Source organism: Leptonychotes weddellii, chromosome 6, assembly GCF_054177405.1.
Source record: "Leptonychotes weddellii isolate Sample4059 chromosome 6, ASM5417740v2, whole genome shotgun sequence".
In the NCBI taxonomy this organism is placed as follows: Eukaryota; Metazoa; Chordata; class Mammalia; order Carnivora; family Phocidae; genus Leptonychotes; species Leptonychotes weddellii.
In genome coordinates this window covers 116162501-116184580 of record NC_138374.1, presented here as the reverse complement: position 1 = coordinate 116184580, position 22080 = coordinate 116162501, and the positions used below count along the sequence as shown (strand labels likewise).

Genomic DNA, 22080 nt, shown 5'->3' with positions numbered 1-22080 from the left:
ACCTGGGGTGGGGGTGGGGCAGAGTGAGGCTGGGGGGGGGGCGCCTCGTTGGAAGCTACTCTGCTTCAGCTTTGGGAGGTGAGGGGATGGGGGTGGGAAGGAAAATACCCCCTTTTTTGTTTGTCAGAGGATTCCAGGCAAGTCCCAACACTTGTAAATATCTCCCCCCCTTCCAGCCCCCCACTGCCATCCACTTTGATGGAGAACACCGCCAAAATTGGAGGCACCCAGGAGTTCCTGGTCTGCCAGTGTGGAGCCCTGGCTGTCCGCTCTCTTAGTTTCTAGCCCGCTCTGAGACCCAATTCCTCTTGATCCCTCCACGTGTTCAAGCGGTCTCTGACCCACTGCCCCATTTTGGCTGGAGGTGCCAGGGCTGGGGGGCCCTGGGAGGGTATCTGGTATAGAGAGGAGAAGCGGGGTTGAGGGCCAGGGGAAGGGGTCAACAGAGAGGCCGGGAACCCCCTGGTGTTTGGGCGATGATGAGCCGTGGGTTGGCAGCTCTTCTGCTTGGGCTCCCACAAAGCTGGCCAAGGGGAGGATCTTTCTCACCCCCGTACCCCAGATCATCTCTGCCCTGAGCTGGGGAAAGGCCAGAGGAGGACGGGGAAGAAATCTGGGCCACGAGCTTGCAGTCAGATGCAGCTAACTGTGAGCCAGCAGGGCTCTGTCCAGTGTCCACCTTCCTTTCCTTCCTGTTCTGAGTTTATGGGGCCCATCTTTCTATCCCTTAGCCCCTCCTGGGCTGGAGGCATGAAAGCTGAGGTCCGAGGGGAAGCTGCAGGGTGGGAGGGGAAGTTTCCATCATGAACACAGATAAGTGGGAGCTGCCTGCAGCCACTGGTCCACTTGTTTCGTGCAAACTCTGGACTCCGTCATTTCAAACTCCTTTCTCCTCAAGTAGACCTAGCAAGAGGAGGTTCACCAGGACCTGACTTCAGGGAGCCCTCCAGTTGGTGCTGGAACACTCTGCAAAGCATGAAGGGATGAAGGCAGAGGGGGCAACGCAGAGAGAGGTGCAGACGCACAGCTCTGGCAGACGGATGCTGAAGGATGCGTGGGACCCAGGGCAGGAGGGACACTGAAATGGGAAGGACTTCTCTGCTCCACAGCTCTCCACTTCAGGGGCCGTTCCAGGGACCTGCATCATGCCCAGGGCCCACACTGCTTCCAGACCTTGGTAGGGAAGGGGCGGGGGGGCAACAAAAACACTTTATATCAGCGACCTGAGCACAATAAGCAGACTCTCATTACACACTCTGTCCGAGGAGCAAGGACCCAGAATCTCTGTGAGACAGTCCGCTCCTAGGACAGCTCTCAGGAGCCAGGTTGTAGCTTCTAGCCTAGCTCTTGATCCGTTTATTAATTTATTTATTTTAAAGATTGTATTTATTTATTTGTCAGAGAGAGGGAAAGCACAAGCAAGGGGAGTGGCAGGCAGAGGGAGAAGCAGGCCCCTCACTGAGCAGGGAGCCCAATGTGGGACTCGATCCCAGGACCCTGGGATCATGACCTGAACCAAAGGCAGACGCTTAACCGACTGAGCCACCCAGGCATCCCTAACTCTTGAGCAGTTCGATTCAACCCTCCTGAAACTCTGATGTGTAGGTCCTGGTGCCTCCAACCTCTGCCCCCAAACTTTCCACAGTGAGCAAAACCCAGATTTTCTCATCTTTCCCAAAGGGCCTCGGGGAGGAACAGTCACAGGGGGTAAGTTTTGCTGTATTTGTAGAACAAGCAGACATTCGAGGGGAAGTAGGGTGGAGAGGGAAGAGGATCTATGCATCTGGGGGACCAGAGACCCCAAGCTGCACCTAGACCCAGGCTTGGGGTGGGAGGGTCATGGTCAGAGCTCCTTGCCTGGCTTGTTTTAATTATGACTTCCTTCCCCAGATCAGCTTTGTTGTGCCTACCGATTTCTCCCCACGTCTTTCTCCTATAATCTTGGAAATGCTTTGTTGATAGTACCCTTGATAGACATCCCCCTAGCCAGGAAAGTGTAGGTGTTACAATTACTAATTACAAGGAAACCTACGTGTTCTCCCTCCCTCCTTCCTGAGCAGATGAGGATCCCCAGTGCCCTGCCAGCCCCTTAGGTTTGGAGGCCATTAAACCTTGATTCACCTCGTGGTACACTGAAATGAGGAAATGAAAGCCCAGGGAGGGACAGCCACTTGCCAGGGTGACACAGCATGCCAGCGTCAGAGCCAAGAATAGAACCCAGGCCATCGAAGCCCCAGTTTAGATCCCCATCTCTCTAGGTTTGTCACAGGAGGGATCTAGAAATATAGTAGTTGTGTCTCGGCTCTGTCTATATATATATCCTGGAGATTGCTCTCTGCTCTCTATATATACTCCAGGAGAGTGGGTGTGTGGAGGATGCTGGAAAGTGGGTGATTAAATAACCAGTCTACCTACCCATGCTGACTCAAGCTGGGCCTCCTGCCCACCCAGCTGGCCACTGGAAATGCAACACACCTATTAATTAGTCACTAGCTACATTAACAGGACCCTTGGAGGGGATGGGAGGGGAGGATCCTGACCGGACCTGGCTCCACTGTAGACCCTGTGTTTGATGAGGGCCTGCCTGCTGGGCCCTCTGCTCTGCCTGGAGAAACATGACGTTTGTCCAAAGGAGCAAGGTTGGCCAGACCCGTGGAACTGTCCAGAGAGCCGGCACCTGGGGCTGGCCAGGTTCCTCAAACACAGTGGAACACTTGCAGGTGTGGTCAGCGTTTGGGGCCTTGGGGCCTGGGCCATCTGATGCAATCTCTCGGCCCGAGAGTCTGGGCCACGGTTAGGCCTCGTGCTTCCTTATTCCAGACTTCAGCATCACCATGCACCTCCCTCCTTCCTCTCAGCATTTGGGCTGCATCCCCCGTCTTCTTTCTAGAGGGAGAAGTGATTCAAAGCAGGCCTCTGATGTGGGCCTGACCTCCATGCAAGGTGCTCCCTTTGGGCCCAGCTGCTCTGCTGGAGCAGGCTTGATTATATGTGTGCCCCCTCCAGGGCAGGCCAGGGCGGAGAAGTGAGCCGGAGGGACCTGCAGACTGAGTGCCGATCCCCTGAAACCCCCTCCCACCCTCAGCCAGAGCGCCCCAGCTACCACAGGCGGCCCTGCCTTCAGGGCTGAGTGCTGTGTGAGCCAGGGGGGCGATAACATGCCCAGCTGGGGCAAATCCAGCCTCAGCTTCTATCTCAGACTGACTTTTGTGCCAGGGAAGAAACTCTATCTTTACCCTTTACCTCCCAACCTCTTTGCCCAGCATAGGTGCTCAATAAAATAGCCTGTTGGTTGAAAGAACGCTGCTGTCTGTTCTCTGCATGAGGAGGACCGGGGTTTATGTTGCTCTGAGCAAAGTCCATTCTGTTTTCTGTAGATTTCCTTAAGGGTATCAGATAAACTGGGCCTGCTAGGGAAGGGCCCCCTCCCTCCACTCCCGGCCCATGACTCAGTTCCAGGTGTCAAGGTCAAGGCTGTGTTGGACGCAGGCCCACAAAGTCCCGCCTTGGGATCACTGGACTGTGTGACCTAAAGGGGCGAGTGGAAACCCCCACCCCTAACCCACGTCAGGTGGCACAGAGCTTACTTTGAGCCGCTTGCTTCCTGTCGCCCAAGCACAGGTGTGCGGCAGTGAGGTGAGGCAGAGGGGGCAGGAGGGGGACAGAGGTAGCAGGGGCTGTGGCTTTCTCTTCCCTGCCCTGGACTCACCCAGGCTCCAACTGGAGGAATGACATCAGCTCCCCAGAGATCAGGACACTCGGCTTTCACAGAGGCTGTTGTCCGGTGCCGCCACCCCCCCTTCCCCGGGCCTGTGAGAGGTTTGGCAGGGCTTTGCCACTCAGGGAGTGCCAGTGACTGGCCAGTCCCGGAGGGCTCTGGGAACGTTAACCCCAGCTTGCTTCTCTCTCCTGCCTTCCTCCTGCCCCTCTTCCTTCCCTGCCTCTCCCTGCAGATCTTCTCTGGTGAGGATCCCCCCAGCCTGGCCTAGGGCATGCCCCAGTTCACTTTCGCCTGCTTCTGTGGCCTCCACGGCTTCTGCAAGATGAAGAGGAAGAAGGAGGAAGTTCACAGAGAGCGGGAAACGGCAGTGTGAGCAGGACCCGGGTCCCGTCTCCGGCCTCCTCCGGCAGGTGCCAGACCTGAGGGCACCCACTTCTGGCAGGACCTGCCCGGCCCTCCAGAGACCGAGAAGCCCTGGGGCGGCCCCAGGAGTGAAAGTGCTTTCGGCTGAGGGCTCCAGGCACCCCCCCCCAGGGCAACTCCTCCACGGGGGGGGGGGGGGGGGGCATGTGTCGCCTTGGGCTAGGAGCACTGCTCCCGGATGCAAAACTGGCTGTTCTGCCCGAGGACCTCCCAGCAGCCCGGACCCTGGGCGAGGCCTCGGGCAGCCGGGGCAGGGGCGCAGGTGTAAGACGAGCCCCCTCCAAACCCAGGATGGAGTCGCTCCTGGGACCCCAGGACCTGAGGCAGGAGCCTCTACAGAGCAGCGTCCCCGAGTCAGGACTGCTTCCCTGTCCCCTCCCAGCATTCTCCTGGGCCAGGTGCAGCCAGGCCCAAGGTGGGCAGCCTGCTCGTGAGTCGGACGGCAGAGTCGGGACAGTGAGACGCAGGCCATGTCCTGGTGGCAGGAAGCCGGCTGCGTGGCCCCCGCGCACCAGAAAGCAGCTTTCCCTCCAGCCATGGCCCCGCGGACCCTCTCACTCCCACCATGCCTCCTCCCAGCAGCTCAGATGTGGGAGCCTGTTCCCCAGGCCCTGACTCCCCTTCTCAGGAATTGTCTTCCAGGGCTGGACTGTGGGACCCCTTTCCTGGACTAGACCGTGTCCCCCCTTTATTCTCCCGTCCCCCTGCCTCACCCACCTGCCTCTTCTTTCTCTTCTCAGAAGCCATAGAAAGGGAAAGGCTTGCATGTTGTGCCTTTAGGGGAATCTGGGCAGAGGGCGCCCTCAAGGACTTGCCTTGACTTTTCCCCTAATCTCTCTGCCCCCCTCAATCTTCCAGGGTCAGTCTCTTCCCCTCCCCCAGCCTATTTCCGGCCAGTAGGAAGCAAACAAAAACTTATCTCCTTCCTTCCTCCCTCCTCCCATTTGCTATAACTTACCTTCTGTCACTGTGCCTGAACCTCTTAGGTGCTAGAGGGCCATGCGGACAGCAAGGCCGGCAGCAGAGACACTTCGGGCCGATTCTGTAGCTTTAGCAAACCTGCCCTCTACTTCACTACAGAACAGGTCAGCCCAGGAACAAAGTCAGATCCCCTGTAGCATCCAGGGACAGAATAACCTTTCTGACAGTTAACAGGTGGCCTGGGTAGAGGACATCAGGGCCCTAAGACAGAAGGAGGGGCTGTGTGCCCTTTTCCTTGGAATGCGCCTCTCTGGGCAGTCCGGGAGGGCAGAAGACCTCCTTTGCTCATTCACCGAGAACCTGGGAGAAGCAAAGGCACTTTCTATCCTGGCAACCTTCGCCTGTCCAGCTCATGCCCCATGCTCAGGGAGATTTCCTGAGCTTTTGGCAGATTTGGTGGGATCCAGGTCCTCTTTGTGAAGCCGGAGCACAGCTTACAATTTCTTTCCTCACACCCCTTCCTTGGCCCCGACCACCCAGCCCCAGCCTTATACAATCTGTTAGTTCCTTTTATATCCAAAGAATTATAAACAGAAGTCCTTCCCTTAAGGAAACAGCAATAAAGGCCAGTGGGGTCACAAGGGACAGAAGAAAAACTCCCCAGTTCTTTGGCCTCTTGGACAGTAGAGGCCTTGGATGAGGCACAGAGATGGGCAGAAAGGTTTTCAAGGGTACCTTGATCCCGCCGCAGGAGAGCCCGCCTGGAGGGCATGTGTGTCCCTAGCGGTCACCTGCGAGGCTGCAGCCCCAGAGAAGTCACTCTTGTGGTGGAGGATGAAATTGTATCCCCGGAGCCGTAGAGGTGTTGGGTGTTAGGTCCTGACCACAGAGGCTCACCCAGAGAAAAGGTCAGGAGGAGTGGTGAAGGAGAGTTTTGCCCCTGCGCACCTCTCAGGCCTTGGCAGGAATTTCAGCTGCAGGGGTTTGGCAGTGAGCCCGTTCAGAGAGCTTCTTGCCCCGGGGAGAACTCCTTTGGCTCCAAAGGGATACTGGATCTGGAGCCCCTGCTATGGGAACATGGGAGAGGTCCCAAGGTCAAGGCATCTCTGAGTGGAGACCCAGTTATGCCTGCAGACAGCGGCCCTTGACCCCAAGCCAGTGGCCCCTTCTTCATCAGGGTAAAAGCTGGGGCCCGTGCTGAAATGTGGGAGTAGGAGGACAGCAACAACTTTGAGCCAGACACACCCCACATTCTGCAGTCCCTCGGCTTCCGTCTCAGGGAAATGGCAACTTTGCTCTTCTCAGCGTCTCGAGAACCAGTCTGGAGGCCTGTGTCCTGCTCTCTGCCTCTGGGTGAGCCCAGGCAAGAGGTTTAATCCAAAAAGGCAGAAGCAGCCCCAGTGTCCCCAGACCATGCCCCCCAGGCCTCTGACTTGTAGTCCAGGCTTCTCTTCCTTCTGTTGCTTTTGGGGGGGCGAGGTCTGGCCACCTTGTTTCCTGCCCTTCGCTGAGGCTCCTTCACAGAGGACAGGTGGGACAATGTTGCCCTCCCTGTTTCTAATTCTCTCCACTCCATGGTTCTCTCCCAGACTTCACCTCGAGGAGGGGGCCAGGAGCTCCTGGATGGAGGCAGGGGGCAAGAGAGGAGTTGATTCTGGGAGGGGGCGGGCCTCTCATTCTGGCTGTGTGGCACTGAGTCCTTGTAGGAGGGTGGGAGGCCTTGGCCTACCTGGGCCTCAGTTCTCCCCTCTTGTGCTGTGGGCCACCGAATGGGGGGTAAAGAAATATGAGGGGTGCTTGAGGTTCTTGTGCCTCTAATGTTGTCTGCGGGTCTGGCCCTCAGGGGTTCTTGTCTCAGGGCATTTTAATTAGAATGTCATTTCCTTCTCCATTCCCAGGGAAGGGCCTTCTGGATGTCACACAGGAGTCCATAGAAATATATAGGAAGATTGTTATTTTTGAAAAAAATAAAAAAAGCAATCATTTACCTGAAATATGCATGAGGTAGCACAGCGGGACGCAAAGGGCATTGAGCTGGGAACCAGATCTCCTGGGTTCTAGCCCTGCTTAGACACTGATGACAGTGTGACTTGAGGCTCACTATCCTGTCCGACTTCTGGGACTCAGTCTCTTTCCACTAATGTCCTCGAAAGAGCCCCCTCCAGAGGCCAGGGCCCTGTGGCACTGGGATGTTGAGCCTCAGTGGGGCTCAGGGCCGCCGTGGAAGTGCAGAGCTTGCAGGTGCTCCGTGCTCCGTGCATGCCACACGTGTGTAGGCAGGGCGACAGCAGCGATACGGGAGATCCGAGAACTGCTGGGGGTGGTGAGAGGGAAGCCGAGGCTCCCAGAGCTTCCGCTGGAATCCTGCCCCAGCACTCCTTGTAGTCCTGCCTCTCCTGCCTCCAACAGCCAGGCCTGTCGATGCCACCCCAAGCGCCCCCTCGCGCACATTCCCCCCCCCCCCCCCCACACACACCAGCCCTTGCAGGTGAGATGGGATCTCAGCGGCAGCTGCCTGACCCACCCCACCTCGTTGCCTTGCCTTCTGGAAGGGGAAGGATCCTCAGGCTGCCATCTGCCCTGTCTCCTGAATGAATGTGCAGTTGGCCCAGTGGTTTGGGACGTGCGTGTGGGGGGATGGGCTGACGGCTGGATGGAGAGCGGCAGCCCCCAGGTTCCCAGCGCCCGCCGTGGCTGCCTCCTGACCTCAGCAACTTGCCTCCTCTCTCCCAGACTCTATAAAAGGTGGTGACAAGACCCATTTCCTCCCTCCCTCACAGGAAGGCATGGGTCTCAAGGGCACTTTGTATCAGAGGCACCTAGATGTGGCTTGTGCTTTTGGAGACAAGTACTTGGTTTACAACTATGAAGATGAGCTTCCACCGGAGAAGGAAATCTCACCGCTGCACTGGCGGGCTCCTCGTAGGCTGGTCCAGAAAGCCTGGTGTTCACCCTGAAGGTAGCTGCTGTGAGCCCCAGGTGATGGGGCTGACAACAGCATCAGAACCAAGAGCCAGAATCTGTTCCCAAAGAATGAATGCTCCATCCCTCTGGCACAAAAACAAGAGCATGAGCAGCTGTCATCACCTTCACCCTGTTCCCAATGCAAACAGCACCCTCAGCCTCTGTGGCTAAACAGTCTAGGATCGGGATGGCTGGCTGGTCCGAGTGAATCCTCTATCCCCCACTATCCGCCACACCACACCCCCCAGTCAGCGCCTACTGGGTCGGGCTGTTGTGGCCAGTCCAGCCTGGGCTCCCTTCTGTACAGTCCTGTGGGATCAGAGCCACAGATCACGAAGAGGAAACAGAAACCTTGGCTATCCACAGGGGAGCCAGGAGGTCAGGACCATCCAGCAGGAAGGTGAGGCTGGGGAGCTACCCAGGGCATCCCTAGAGGAACTCGTGATACTGAGGAAGGATATCCAAAAGCCAGAAACCCCCAAAACCGGGCAGCCCCGGCTCTCACACAGCAACTCCAGGCTCTGAAGTTCAAGGGTTTCTTCGTGGGTACTGGTCTGTCTCCCTGCCCTTCTTGGGCAGCCTTCCCCCCTCCCTCAGCTCATTCCTCTGTTCCATCCAAGAGGCAAAGGCGGGAGGAAGGCTGCAGGGGGAGATGGCAGGACCCAGCCAGATCCTCAGGACGCTCCCCAGCCTTCGTTGCCATGGCAACACTGCTATTTTTATCCCGTTGTTCATGATGCTCAAAGCTCTGACTTTCTCTGCTCCAGAGAGGCCAGGCAGGCTTCTGCCCTCATCCTTCAATGCAGCACCTTCTCCCAGAGGCCTGAGAAGGAAAAAGAGTAATGGAAGAAAGGGGGAACCCACTGGGTCTTGCCTCAACTAGAGGAACTGCTTGGCGGTGGGTCGCCTCTGCACTTGTGAGCCTTGGGTTTTCTAGCTGGCTTAGGCACTCCGCTTCATATTTTCAAGGAGATCAAAACTCCCCATGGTCTCCCTGAGAGGCCACTCCAGAGAAAAAAAGAAGAGCTGCCACTCTAGATGAGTTTTCTCCACAGGGCTATGACACTGCTGGTGACTGGGGGGTGGGTAGCTGCTGCTCTTGGGAAAGCCAGACCTCATCCTGAAGAATGTCCTATTGGTACGAGCCAGCCCCCGGCCCCTTGAAAGGGGGTGGAGAGCAAAGTTTGATTAAATAGCAATCGGATACACTTAACATCCCTGGGAAATCTAAACCAGTATTTCCCTTTCCTCTGCCCCTCCACCAAAGAACCAGAGCAACTGGGCTTCATGTCTTCGTCTAGGCTTTATGCCCAAAGCAAGTTAGCATACATCCTCCAGGCTGAGTTCCTCTCCTTCCTACCCCTGCCCACCCCCATACAGCCATGTTTCTCTCCAGGGGCTTGAGGTCTTAAATTCTGACAATGCCCTTGAAGTCAGGGTTTAATGAAAGGATTTCTTAGAGCTGATCATACTCTGTCCCTTTTCCTTGGCCCAGCCTCTGGTCCTCTCCCTATGTCCCCACCTCCACCCCAGTTGTACCCTGAGAGTCAATGATGCTAACGTTCCCCACCTATATGCTCTCATGGTCAGTGAGATTTGAACCCAGCAGCTGGGGTGGTTGGGTTGGGGGGAGCATTTCAGGCACATCCTCAAGACCATGACCCTGCAGACAGGTCCAGGTCTTAACCCAGCAAAGTGGCAATCATACTGTGCTGGACTCCTACAGTGAGGTTCTACCTCAGCTGAACTGACTCGGGGATGGCTAAGTTTTCTAGGGTGGCTGGGAAGCATTTACTAAGCCTCTAATTGGTTTCATCTTGGCTCAAGTTGCATGGCTTCCTGAATCCATGCACCTGGAGTAAGCACTTTTCTGGTTGCCTCTGAAAAGCATGCCGGCAAATGCTGCTCTGTTAATTGCTGTAATAAACAGACTTTATTATATCCCTTTGCAGTCAACGAATTATGTTGTCAGGGTGGATGGGGCATCCGTGTTTATTTCGCACTGGGATACGCTCCGGCAGCAGAAGCTAAATATTTATTTCTACCAACTCTGCTGGGGAGAGAAAGGGGAATGGACACCAGGAGGAAGTCAGGAGTGTGGACATAAAGTGAGGTGATAGGGCTTAGAAGGAAGCTCTGGGAGACACACTGAGCCCCTAGAGCTGTGAGCTTCACTTGTGCTACCCATAATACATTGAGTGAAGGCAGGCCTCCTACCTCCTGGAGCCCCAGAGAAATAGTGGGATCAAGCTGGCTGGAGGAGGTGGGCTGGAAGCAGGGAAGTTTGTTTAGGATTATAATACGATCGCATAGACTGAAAAGTGCTTTTATTTTTTACAGAAAGAATAAAGACCTTTAAGTCAGGCTTCTCAGGACTACTGACAGAACAAATGGGAATTTTCAGACTTACAAGGAGAGCAAGATGCTACAAGACAGCATAATATTAAGAATAAGAATTATTATATGGTAAAAAAAGAATTATTATATGGTATGTGAATTACATATCAATAAAAGTTTTTTTTGAAAGAATTCTTTGGGATGCCTGCCGGCTCAATCGGTAGAACATGTGACTCGATCTCGGGGTTGTGAGTTTGAGCCTCACATTGCGTGTAGAGATTACTTAAACATAAAATCTTTTTAAAGAAAAAAATTTTTTTTTAAGATTTTATTTATTTTTGGACAGCGAGAGAGACAGTGAGAGGGAACACAAGCAGGGCGAGTGGGAGAGGGAGAAGCAGGCTTCTCGAGGAGCAGGGAGCCCAATGCAGGGATCAATCCCAGGACCGTAGGACCATGACCTGAGCCAAAGGCAGATGCTTAAAGACTGAGCCACCCGGGCGCCCCTTAAACCTAAAATCTTAAAAAAAAAAAAAAGAATTATTATACCATGACTCCACTTTGATCGGTGGGACAGAAATTCCAAATTAGCACCGAAACAGGGGTACCTGAGCAGAGCTCGGGGGGCTAGAGCCATAAGTTCTAACCCTAAAGCCAGCGTTCTGTAGGCATGGAGTGGTTTGGGGCAGGATGACACTAATCTATCGTTTAGAACAGTGGAGTTACTGCTCCTGAAAGGGAGGTGGCCACCCCTTCTCTTGCTTCAGCTGCCATGCGGCCTAGCACAGAGGCACTCAGTAAGTGTTTGTTTTGTCTTAAAGATCTATTTATCCATTTATTTAGAGAGAGAGACAGAGCATGAGCAGGGCTAGGGGCAGAGGCAGAGGCAGAGAGAATCCCAAGCAGACTCCCCGCTGATCAGGGAGCCCCACACGGGCCAATCCCTCGACCCTAAGATCATGACCTGAGCCGAAATCAAGAGTCGGACGCTTAAGCGGCTGAACCACCCAGGTGCCCCTCAATTAAGTGTTTTTAAATAGTCTGGGGCAGGTTAGAGCCTCACACTTTCAGTCTTCAGGAGTCAGCAGGGACTCGTGCCTCTTGTCCTTCTGCTATGCGCACAGGTCCTTACCTCCTTGTGTGGGGAAAGTGTGCACTGTACTGCTGTCAATTCAAGCCTTTCGATCAAGATCGAGTTCTGACTCTGTGCAAAGTCCTGTGGGAGAAGCTGCCGGAGAAACAGGGAAATCAGACATTGCTCTGCCCCTTGCGGACCTCACAATTTAATAAAAAGCAACATGCCAAGGCTTGAAGGATGCAAGATGCCTTAGGTAGCATATATAGCGAAGTGCTTTAAAGCCACAGGGGTCTGAGAGAGCAGAACTGTTTGGAAAGTGGGGAGAGATCAGGGAAGGCTTCACAGAGGAGGTGAATTTCAGCTGAGCCTTGAAGGATGAAGAGGAAAGAACATTCAACGCACAGATCCTTGGGACCCTCTCTCCTTGCCAATCTACAGACACCTGCCCGTGGTCATATGCACGGCCAGAGCCAGCCTTGCAACGACCTTGCCAGCAGGTGCTGTACATAGCCCCTTCTGTTGCAGGTGGGCCCTGTTGTTCCCCAGTTCCTCTCCTCTCCCAAAGAGTCTGATACCCGAAGTTTCATTAGTGCTTCCTCTCTTTAGCTTTAGGCTTTGATCCCCTCGGATTTGTAATCCAGGAGGAAGGCAAACACTGGTCAGTTGTCAGGCATTTGCCCTACTGCATCAGTTACTACATCAGATGCCCTCCTGAGGCAGGTTTCATTAGGATGGGGGGTGGGGCGTGATAGCATCAACGGGCATCTAGCTGGGGATGACGTGGCGGGGAAAAGGGGACAAAGAAAAGTGTAGCTGGGAGGTCTGACAAGGAACTATCTCTACCTCATAGCTCTGCCCAGCCAGGCTATGCACGGCTGTGCTCCTTCATTCTCCAGACCTCCTCCCTCCTCTTCCCTTCCCCTTCTTTTTCTCTCCAACTACCTTTTCCTCTACCCTCCCTCCAGAGAGACAGTCAGAAAACCTCAAAGACATCTTATGATGTCCCATCAATTCCCAGCGTACTGCATGGGTCCAGAAGATTGAGGACAGAGGCATGGGCTGGCAGTCCTAAAGCTCCTGTGTTTTTGTCCTGGCTCTGCTCCAGCTAAGATGCTTGTTGGTGGTCAGATAGACACCTGTCTTTGTCTGGACCTGGGCTTTCCTATTTGTAGAATGAGTGGATCTCTGCCTTCATCTCCCTTCCTCTGAATTGGCTATGGGGGAAAGAGCACAAGACTTGTGTTCTGATCTCAGTTCTCTTCACTAGCTGTGGCAGTCTGGAGAACTCACTTAACCTCCCCAAACCTCTGTTTTGCAATAATGCCCACCCCACCCCCCAAGTTTTTGCGAGCATCAAATAAGAGAGCGTGTGCTGAAATGCTTACTTAGCTAGCTCAGGGAGTAAATACGAGTTAACCGAAAGGGTCATTTGAAAGAAAAGTTGTAGATGGCAAAAGATTTTGGGTATCTCACATCTTCCACTGCCTCTAGCACAGTGTTGGGGGCACAGGACAGAAAGTCAGTAAACACAGGTCAAACTGAACTGAAGACGCATATGGAGAGTTATTAAGTGAGCTCACCGGTATCCTAGATGACTTCTTTCTCCGGTAATAGACAAGAAATGGTGCATAGATATGCTGGCCCCTAAATGCAGTGCCGTGTGGCGTGGAGAAAGCGAGCTGGGGATCTTCTAACTTCTGATTCTCCCCTCCCCTCCCCCCTCCGCACCGCCCCCCCCTCCCCGCCCCCACCACGAGCCGAGCGTTCTCGGACCAGTCACTTCCCCCCAGCTGCATGTTGGGGCGCGTCCTGCAGGCGGCGCTCTTCCATTATCTCAGCCTCGGCTGGGGCAGGGAGCGAGGGGGAGAGAAGTGTGGAGGAAAAACAGCCCCACGCGTCGCTCACATATTTACATCTGAACTGTCAAAATAGTTATTTTTAAGTCGAGTTCCGTCTGCTGCGGGCTGGGAAGCGGGCGGGGCGGGGGCGCCCCGCGGCGGCGCGAGGGGACGGGCGGCGGGGCCGAGTGCGCGTGCGCACGGCGGCGGCGGCGGCGGCGGCGGCGGCGGCGGGGGGGCGCGTGGGTCCCGGCCCCGGGTGGGGGGGCGTGGCTCCCGGCCCCGGGTGGTGGGGGGGGGTGTCCTGGCCGCGGCGCGCGCGAGCGGGGAGCCTGCGCCCCCGGCGGCCGCCACTTCGCTGGCGGCTACGCGGTCCCCGGCTCGAGGGGGAACGCGCGGCCCAACCCAGCCAAGATGGAGCTCTGTGCACTTCTGTCCGCTGGAAAGGAGCGGCCACGACTGTGGTTCTCCCTGATCGCCCTCAGTCTGCAAGTTCTTCTCCTTAGCCCATCTCCGTAGCTCTTAGCTACACCGTGGGCCCATTCCAGATCCAGGTCCGATTTTGAGGGCCAGCCCCCCACCCACACACAGCCATCCCCACCATCAGCCCTTCCCAGGAGGGAAGGAGTTGAAGGATTTCTCGGGAGCTGGTCAGCGTTGGGGGGTGCCTGAAGATAAGGACCCTCGGGTGTGCAGGCAGTGGTGAGAATGACTTAGCCCTAAATGCCCGGAGTGGCAAGCATTAATTTTTCTCGGCAAAGTGAGGGGCCTGTGGGTTTGACACTCGTGACGCTTCTTTCTGGCTCTCTTGCTTGCTCTCTCAGGGGCAGTGGGATTTGAGACAGACGCTGGCTGGCCCTGCTGCCATCAATATGTGTCCCAGCCCTGTCCAGTGTCTGCTCTGTGATGAGTAGTGTTTGGGAATGTCACCTCTGTTAATGGGGAAGCGGCACCTGTGCACAGCCGGAACCACCTCTCTGTCTTCATTAGGCAGTCTGCAGCCTGGCTGCCGGGGGCCCTCGCTGGGTGACAGATGATGGGGATGAGGAGTGAGAGTAGCAGCCTCCTGCTGTCCAGGATTCATTCCCAGACAATGACTCTGAATGCCCGTCCCTGCCCTCCGCTCCCCCCAATAGACAGCTGGGGGAAAAAATGCCCTTCTAGGGCAAAATGCAAGGACTGATGAAAATCAGGTGAAGGAGACTTGGAGGTGTCATTTCCAGAAACAGACACCTGCCTAGCCTCCGTGGTCTCCTGTCTAGACTGCATTTTGGGGCATCCTCCTCCCTACCCCAGCTCTCTTCACAGGCCATCTTTTATGTCCCTTCTAATGTGTGCACCATGCAAAAGTCACAGGACTGAAATTCTAATGCTAGGCTTCCCTCTAGCGGGACCTGCATATTGCCTCCCAGCCAAATCCTGCTCCTTTTGAATCTCAGCCATCATAACCACCCGAGAGAGGGGACATTGAAGCCCCAACATGGCATGAGACACAGACATGGCTTCAGAGGACCCCTGCTATGATGATAAAAACATCACCATGGAGACCATATTCCTCTGATTCAGATTAATGTTCCCACCCTCCCCCAGAGGCTGTGGCATCTCCTTTATCTCCTCCACTGCCCAAGCGAATTAAGCTGGACCCAGAAGCATCCTTCCATACTCTCTATGTGACTGGAAGTGGAGGTGGGTTAGTACCAACTTTGGAGGGTTAGGGGTAACAGTGGTGATATTTGGAATTTCCTGAGGCAACTGTCTGATCCAGAAGCTGCATAGATAGGTAGGAGTAGCTTCACTTTGCCAGGCCCTCATTTTGAAAAGCTGTGAGGGGGCTCCCTGGGGGTCTGAGCTCCGCCCAGTACCCCTCTTCTCTGTCTCAGTAAAGGGCACCCTTGTCCACCTAGATATTTGAGCCAGAAATCATCCTTTCATTCAAGCTGGAGAGTCATTCTTGACACGCCCCACTCTCCACCCTACATTCGATTCATCACCAAATCCTGTTGGCTCTCCCTCCTAAACCTCCCCCAAATATACTTACCTGTAGGGGCGCCTGGGTGGCTCAGTCATTGGGCGTCTGCCTTCGGCTCAGGTCATGATCCCAGGGTCCTGGGATCGAGCCCTGCGTCGGGCTCCCTGCTCTGCGGGAAGCCTGCTTCTGCCTCTCCCACTCCCCCCTGCTTGTGTTCCCTCTCTCGCCGTGTCTCTCTCTGTCAAAGAAATGAATAAAATCTTTAAAATATATATATATATACTTACCTGTACCTCCACCACTACCACCTGGGTCCGGGCCATCACCTCTTCTTGCCTTGCCTCTCTGGTCTCATCTCTCCCATGCTCTTGCTGATGTTGTTGCAGCCACCTGGCTTTCTTGTTCCAGGCACACGAGCATGACCCTCCCTGACCACTGAATCTGAATTAGCCCCCTGCCCCCCAAGTCCTTCTCTGTCACATCAGACTCATTGTCACACTCTGAAATGTTCACTTCATTTGCTTATTTGTCTGTTTTCCCCTCCTAGGACATGAGCTCTAGGAGGGCAGGAACCCCATTACTTTATTTACCCTTAAATTCACAGCACTAAGAACAGTGTCAGGCACGTGGTAGAACTCAGGAATTATTCGTTGAATGAATGAATGGTTGGTTGGTTGGTTGGTTTGCTGCAACCTAATGATACCCCTGTGTCCAGTTGTGTCCTCTTCTCTCAGAAGCATCTAGAGGCATCCTTCTCAGACTCAAATGCCTTCATGTTACTCCCTTGTTCAAAGCTCTTTGCTGACACGAAAAATGTTCACAACTGTTGAAGCAGAGTGAAGGGTATGTGTGAGTTTCATTAAACTTTCACTTTACTTGCTTATAATTTCCTTCTGCTTGAAACATTTTTTTTATTCATTTGACAGAGAGTGAGCACAAGCAGGGGGAGTGGCAGGTAGAAGAAGAAGCAGGGTCCCCACTGAGCAGGGAGCCCAATGTGGTGCTCAATCCCAGGACCCTGAGATATGACCTGAGCCGAAGGCAGATGCCCAACCAACTGAGCCACCCAGGTGCCCCTGCTTGAAACTGTTTAAAATTAATTGGGTTAAGGGGCGCCTGGGTGGCTCAGTTGGTTAAGCGACTGCCTTCGGCTCGGGTCATGGTCCTGGAGTCCCGGAATCGAGTCCCGCATCGGGCTCCCTGCTCAGCAGGGAGTCTGCTTCTCCCTCTGACCCTCCTCCCTCTCCTGCTCTCTGTCTCTCATTCTCAAATAAATAAATAAAATCTTTAAAAAAAAAATTAATTGGGTTAAAAAAATTATGGAAGGGCGCCTGGCCGGCTCAGTCAGTGGACCATGCGACTCCTGATCTCGGGATTGTGAGTTTGGGTGTAGAGATTACTTAAACATTAAAAATAAAATCTTAGGGGCGCCTGGGTGGCTTAGATGGTTAAGCATCTACCTTCGGCTCAGGTCATGATCCCAGGGTCCTGGGATCGAGCCCCGCATCGGGCTCCTGACTCAGCGGGGGGCCTGCTTCTCCCCCTCCCTCTGCTTCTCTCCCTGCTCATGTTCTCTCTCTCTCTCTCTGTATCTCTGTGTCTCGAATGAATAAATAAAAAAAACTTTAAAAAAATATTTAAAAAATTATGGAAATACAAAATGGCTCCCACTGTCCTCAGGATAGAGCTGAGAGCTCCTTGTGTTTCCCAGCACCCCTCCCTCCCGCGCCCCACCACTGCCCGTTCAGCCTCGCCCCTTAGCTGTTACCCCATTGCTCTACACACTCAGAGGTTCCCCAAGAAACATCCACACTTCTTAGTACCAGGAACAGATAGAATTCTCTGGAACAGTTTTGTTTTTATTTTATGAGTATGGAATGGACTAGAGTTTTGTGTGCCTGCTGGAAAGCTGGGTCAAATTGGAACTCCTCCGGCAAGTACAGTAACTGTGTATATGGGCCATTAGGGTTTCCTTCTCTCTTAGCCTCGTTCTTGGCTCCGTTTTATGTTCCTACTTGTTCTTTCTTCTTTTGCTTCCACCTTGATTATCTTTCTGTGGCTGTCCTAAACTCTTGCAGAAGTCTCCTTTAAGCCATGAGAATTGACCTCTCCTGGGTTTTCAGGACAGGACTGGATCTCCCACCATGCCTTGTTCACCTGGTTTGTCTAGTCTTTTCTCAAATGTGGCGGCTCCTTAGTGAGTGTTCTGAGTGCTCCTCTTGCGGAATGAACACTCTCCCCTGACTGAGCTGGAAGCCCATCCCACCCCCACCCCCCGCCCCCGCCCCGGTGCAGGCCCTCTCTTAAAGTTTCCTTGGAAGAAAAGCAGATCCCTGACTGTTCTTTATAGAAGGACAAGCTGCTTTCAGTTTCCCTGGCTTCAGGAGGAAAGGTGGGGTTGAGGTTGAGAGATGCCCCTGTCATACCTGTGTCCCCTCCCCATGGACAGCCCTGGGATATGTCCCTAATGCATGGCATAATAATGAGGCTTTACTTACAACTCATACTTTTGAGCGCTTATCCACGGGCACTTATTGGAAATAGTGTTTTAGGGGCGCCTGGGTGGCCCAGTCATTAAGTGTCTGCCTTCGGCTCAGGTCATGATCCCAGGGTCCTGAGATCGAGCCCCGCTTCAGGCTCCCTGCTTGGCAGAGGGCCTGCTTCTCCCTCTCCCGCTCCCCCTGCTTGTGTTCTGTCTCTCTCGCTGTGTCTCTCTCTGTCAAATAAATTAATAAAATCTTTTAAAAAAGTGTTTTAAGCACTTGAGATGCATTAATTCGGTCCTCAGTAATTCCATGAAGAATGTACTATTATTATTATACTTCCACTGTAGAGATGTGAAAGCCAGGGCCCAGGGACACAGAGCTTATAGTAAGTGGCAGGTCCAGGATACAAATGGAGGCAATCTGACCTGAGAGCTTGTGCTCCTGACCACTCTGCATTTGCCTCCCAAGGTCCTCTGGTGGCTTCTGAGCTCCTGGTTGGGACTCTGGCAGGCCAAAGCCTCATTGCGTTCCCTCCACTACCATTCATGACCATTTCATGGGGAGACTAGGGCCAAGAACCCACGGCATCTCCCTGCTGGTGTCCCTTCCCCCAGGTGTCCCCAAATGCATCTTGCCCTGCACTCTCAGGCTAGTCTTCCTGATGGCCTTGCTCTCATCACTGAACACCCTCTGTCAGTGGCCTCAAGGGGCGACCCATCATTGTCATCAGAGGGCCCCAGAATGGGAGGAACCTGGAGGCACAATGGTCCTGGGGCCCTACACCTTAATAGGAAATCCTAGGGCTCTCTGGTTCAACCGCATCCATCCGCTTCTCTAAGCAAATCCTACTCCATTCCTTTGTTCATAATGTGTCCCTGCCTAGAATGCCCATCCTCCTGCTTTCTGCCTATCCAGGCCTTGCCCAAGCGTTAGCTCACACTGAATTCCACCTCCTCCAGGAAGCTTTCCCTGAACACTTGCGACTCTCAACCTGTGCTGATTTTTTTTCTCTGCTTCTGAACTTCTGTGGCACTCATGGGTACCACTGTGTTGGTATTCGATTATGAACTTTGATTTACCTTTATCCGTGTGTGTTTTTGATTTCTCCATTTAGAACATAATCCCTTTGAGGACAAAAACCACATTTTAGATATCTATCATCCATGGATTATCCAAAATTTCTTGCAGGTTTATGCAGAATAAATCTCCATATGCAGGACTTATAGGACACCAGGAAGGAGGCCCTCAGGATCATAATTTGTCAGTATCTAAGGTTTGGTTTGTCTTCATAACACGACTAGAAGTCATTTTGGTTTTAAGAAGCAGTGCAGAAAACGGTCTAGATTAGTAGCTTCCTAACTTTGTGTGGTAGTGACATTCTCCCTTTAAAGGCAGGCTTCAAGGGCGCCTGGGTGGCTCTGTCAGTTAAGCATCCTATTCTTGATTTCGGCTCAGGTCATAATCTCAGGGTCATGAGATGGAGCCCCAAGTCGAGGCTCTGCTCTGGGCATGGAGCCTGCTTAAAGATTCTCTCTCTCCCTCCCCCTCTGCCACTTGCCCCCACCCCCACTCATGCTCTCTCTCAATAAATAAATAAATAAATAAATAAATAAATAAATAAATAAAACAGAGGCAGTCTTCATAGGAGCTCAATATGGAAAGCAGACAGGGGTGAGGTTTCTCTGGTTGCCCTTGAGTGGGGCTGCTCTGTGCCTCTACCCCTCCATGGTAGCTCAGAGGAAATCTTGGGGCTGAAGTATTATAGCTTAAAAATCATGAGGGAGCATCACATCTTACTTCACATAAGAGGAATTTACAAATTTGAGTTACTGAAAGAAAAAACTGTGTGTACTCATTTTATTAAAAGCATATTTTAGGGGCACCTGGGCGGCTCAGTTGGTTGAGCGCCTGCCTTCGGCTCAGGTCATTATCTCAGGGTCCTGGGATCAAGTCCCCCTTGGGACTCCCTGCTCGGCAGGGAGTCTGCTTCTCCCTCTGTCCCTCCGCCCTCTCATGCTCTCTCTCTCAAATAAATAAATAAAATCTTTTTTAAAAAGCATATTTGCTGGTATGTTTAAAAAACAACAATTAAGTGACTTTCTCCCCTTTGTTTCATACAAATTTGTTTTTGTTTTTTTCTCCATAAACCTTGTTCACGCCTTATTCTCCTGAGAAGGTGCTGCTACAGAGCCCTGACTGCATTTGATTTGAACCATCTGTTTACTCCTCCGTTGTCCCCATTAAACAGGCAGCTCCTTGACAGCAGAGACTTGCTGTGTTTGTCTTATCTTCAGGCTTAGTAGGTGCATAGTAGGTGCTCAGTGCCTGGACTCCCAAGGGATTTGAGTCTCTAGTTATAGGTGCCTCTCAGTGAGCTAGACCCAGCTCATGGCCCCCACGGATGATTCACCCTGAATTTTATTTTATTTTATTTTTTATTTTTTATTTTTTTTTTAAAGATTTTATTTATTTATTTGAGAGACAGAGAATGAGAGACAGAGAGCACGAGAGGGAAGAGGGAGAAGCAGACCCCCGCTGAGCAGGGAGCCCGATGCGGGACTCGATCCCGGGACTCCAGGATCATGACCTGAGCCGAAGGCAGTCGCTTAACCGACTGAGCCACCCAGGCGCCCTCACCCTGAATTTTAAATATGAAGTGGTTTTCTCCTGCTGCTCAGCCTGAGTATGAGCAGCTACCCTGCCCTCCCCTTCCCCTGCTCCTCCCCTCCCCTGCCCAGCTGTTACAGGCTCAGAGAGTATTAGTTAATTTTAATATTAACCTAAGAAAGATTAATTAGGAAGGCAAATTTGCTCTAAAAGATGTAATTAATTCCAAAGCCAAATAGAAGAGAGTTATGGATTATGTGCATTGCTGCTGCCTTCAAGTAGTGTGGATAATCAAGGGCTGACTAGACGAGAACAGGATCATTTCGGTGTCAGTGACGTGTAGACCACACTCCATATGGTTCCTTCTGTAAGTGCGCTCATGGCTAAGACAAAAGATTTAGAGGGAGCTCATGCCCGCGCCACTGAAGTCAGGAGGAAACATCCAATCAGACATCCTGTCCTAAATCATTCATGAATCATGTATCTTCCTCTCCAGTCCTCCCTCCCATTGGCCTGGTCCAAGTCTGAATCAACTCCTTTCTGGACTGTTGTAACAACTCCCCCAAGTAGCCTCCAGACTCTGCACCACCAACTCAGTCTCTGCTCAGAACCAAACCTAAATTGTATCAAATGCATGAACACAGAACCCCCCAGCCAGTGTCAAACAGAAATTTAATCTTGCGGCGTCCCACTTCCAAACTTCCAAATGTGCCCAAAGGTGAAGGGTTAACTCTTCCACATGGCCCACAGGCTCCTTCACAAATTAGCCCCAACTTGTCCCCCAGCTCATTTCCCTCATTTCCCTTCTATCACTATGCTCCTAGAATGGCTGTCCTCAATCCCCTTGTTATAGGGCAAACTACTGCTCATTCTGGAAGTCTCAGCCTAAATGAATCTTTCAACACTTAGGGGCTTCCGAATCTGGGCTCTGGTAGCCCTCTGTTAATAGCTTACCTGATTTCCCCATCATTATTTGTTCTCTTTTTCTTAAAGGAGACAGTGAGCACCTTAAAAGGAGGACTGTATCTTTGTATTCTCCTCTACCCCTCTCTAATTTAGGCCAAGCCTGAAGTCTGTCCCATAGGAGATGATCAATAAATATTCGTTGAAAGGGATGGAGTCAGTTAATGACTCCAGTGATGACGCCAACTGAATTTGCCCATTTGAAACCCAAACTTCCTCTTTTCCCCCTAGTCAATAGTAAATGAAGTTTGAAATATCTGGGAAGATGCCTCAGTTCTCCACTTCCTTTTGCCCGCCTCGCTGAGGCTCAGAGGCAGGTGCCTTCAGGAGGAAAGTCTAGGATAATGGCAAGTGATGCAGACTTCAGCCTGACAGCTGCTGATCTTTGCTTTAGTTGATTTCCCCCTTTGCAAACGGTTATTGGCAATTGAAACTGCAAATCTACTATCTGCTCCCCTTATGTAAATTGCATTTACATTTAAATTGTGCATTCTTCCAAAGGATGGGGTTGGTAAATAACAGCAGATTAAACTTGAGGAGAGGAAATTGTGCCCCACGTCAAACCTGAGACCAAAGTGACATCTGGCTTTTACTATTTCCGTTATTTCAGTTTAATAACAGCATGTGGCATTAAGGGAAAAGAAATTGGATCTACATTTTAATGAAAAGAGGAAGCTCTCAGGGTTTAGATACCTTATCATGTTGAATACCTTCTCGATTGGCAGTTAAAACTTGCTTCCCTCAAGAAATGGAATAAAATATCTTTGCAGCCA

The 22080-nt window shown here is 52.6% G+C and overlaps 1 protein-coding gene across 1 annotated transcript in view; it reads left to right on the top strand.

Moving 5' to 3' along the window:
• The window catches only part of BLACAT1 (BLACAT1 overlapping LEMD1 locus), a 14875-nt gene extending 4932 nt beyond the window's left edge, over positions 1 to 9943 (top strand). Inside the window, exon 2 of the mRNA XM_081825100.1 lies at positions 3954 to 9943. Within this exon, the coding sequence (XP_081681226.1) occupies positions 3993 to 4094 (102 nt within the window). The 5' untranslated portion in view covers positions 3954 to 3992 and the 3' untranslated portion in view covers positions 4095 to 9943. The remainder of the gene's footprint in view (positions 1 to 3953) is intronic.
• Positions 9944 to 22080: the final 12137 nt, after the last annotated feature.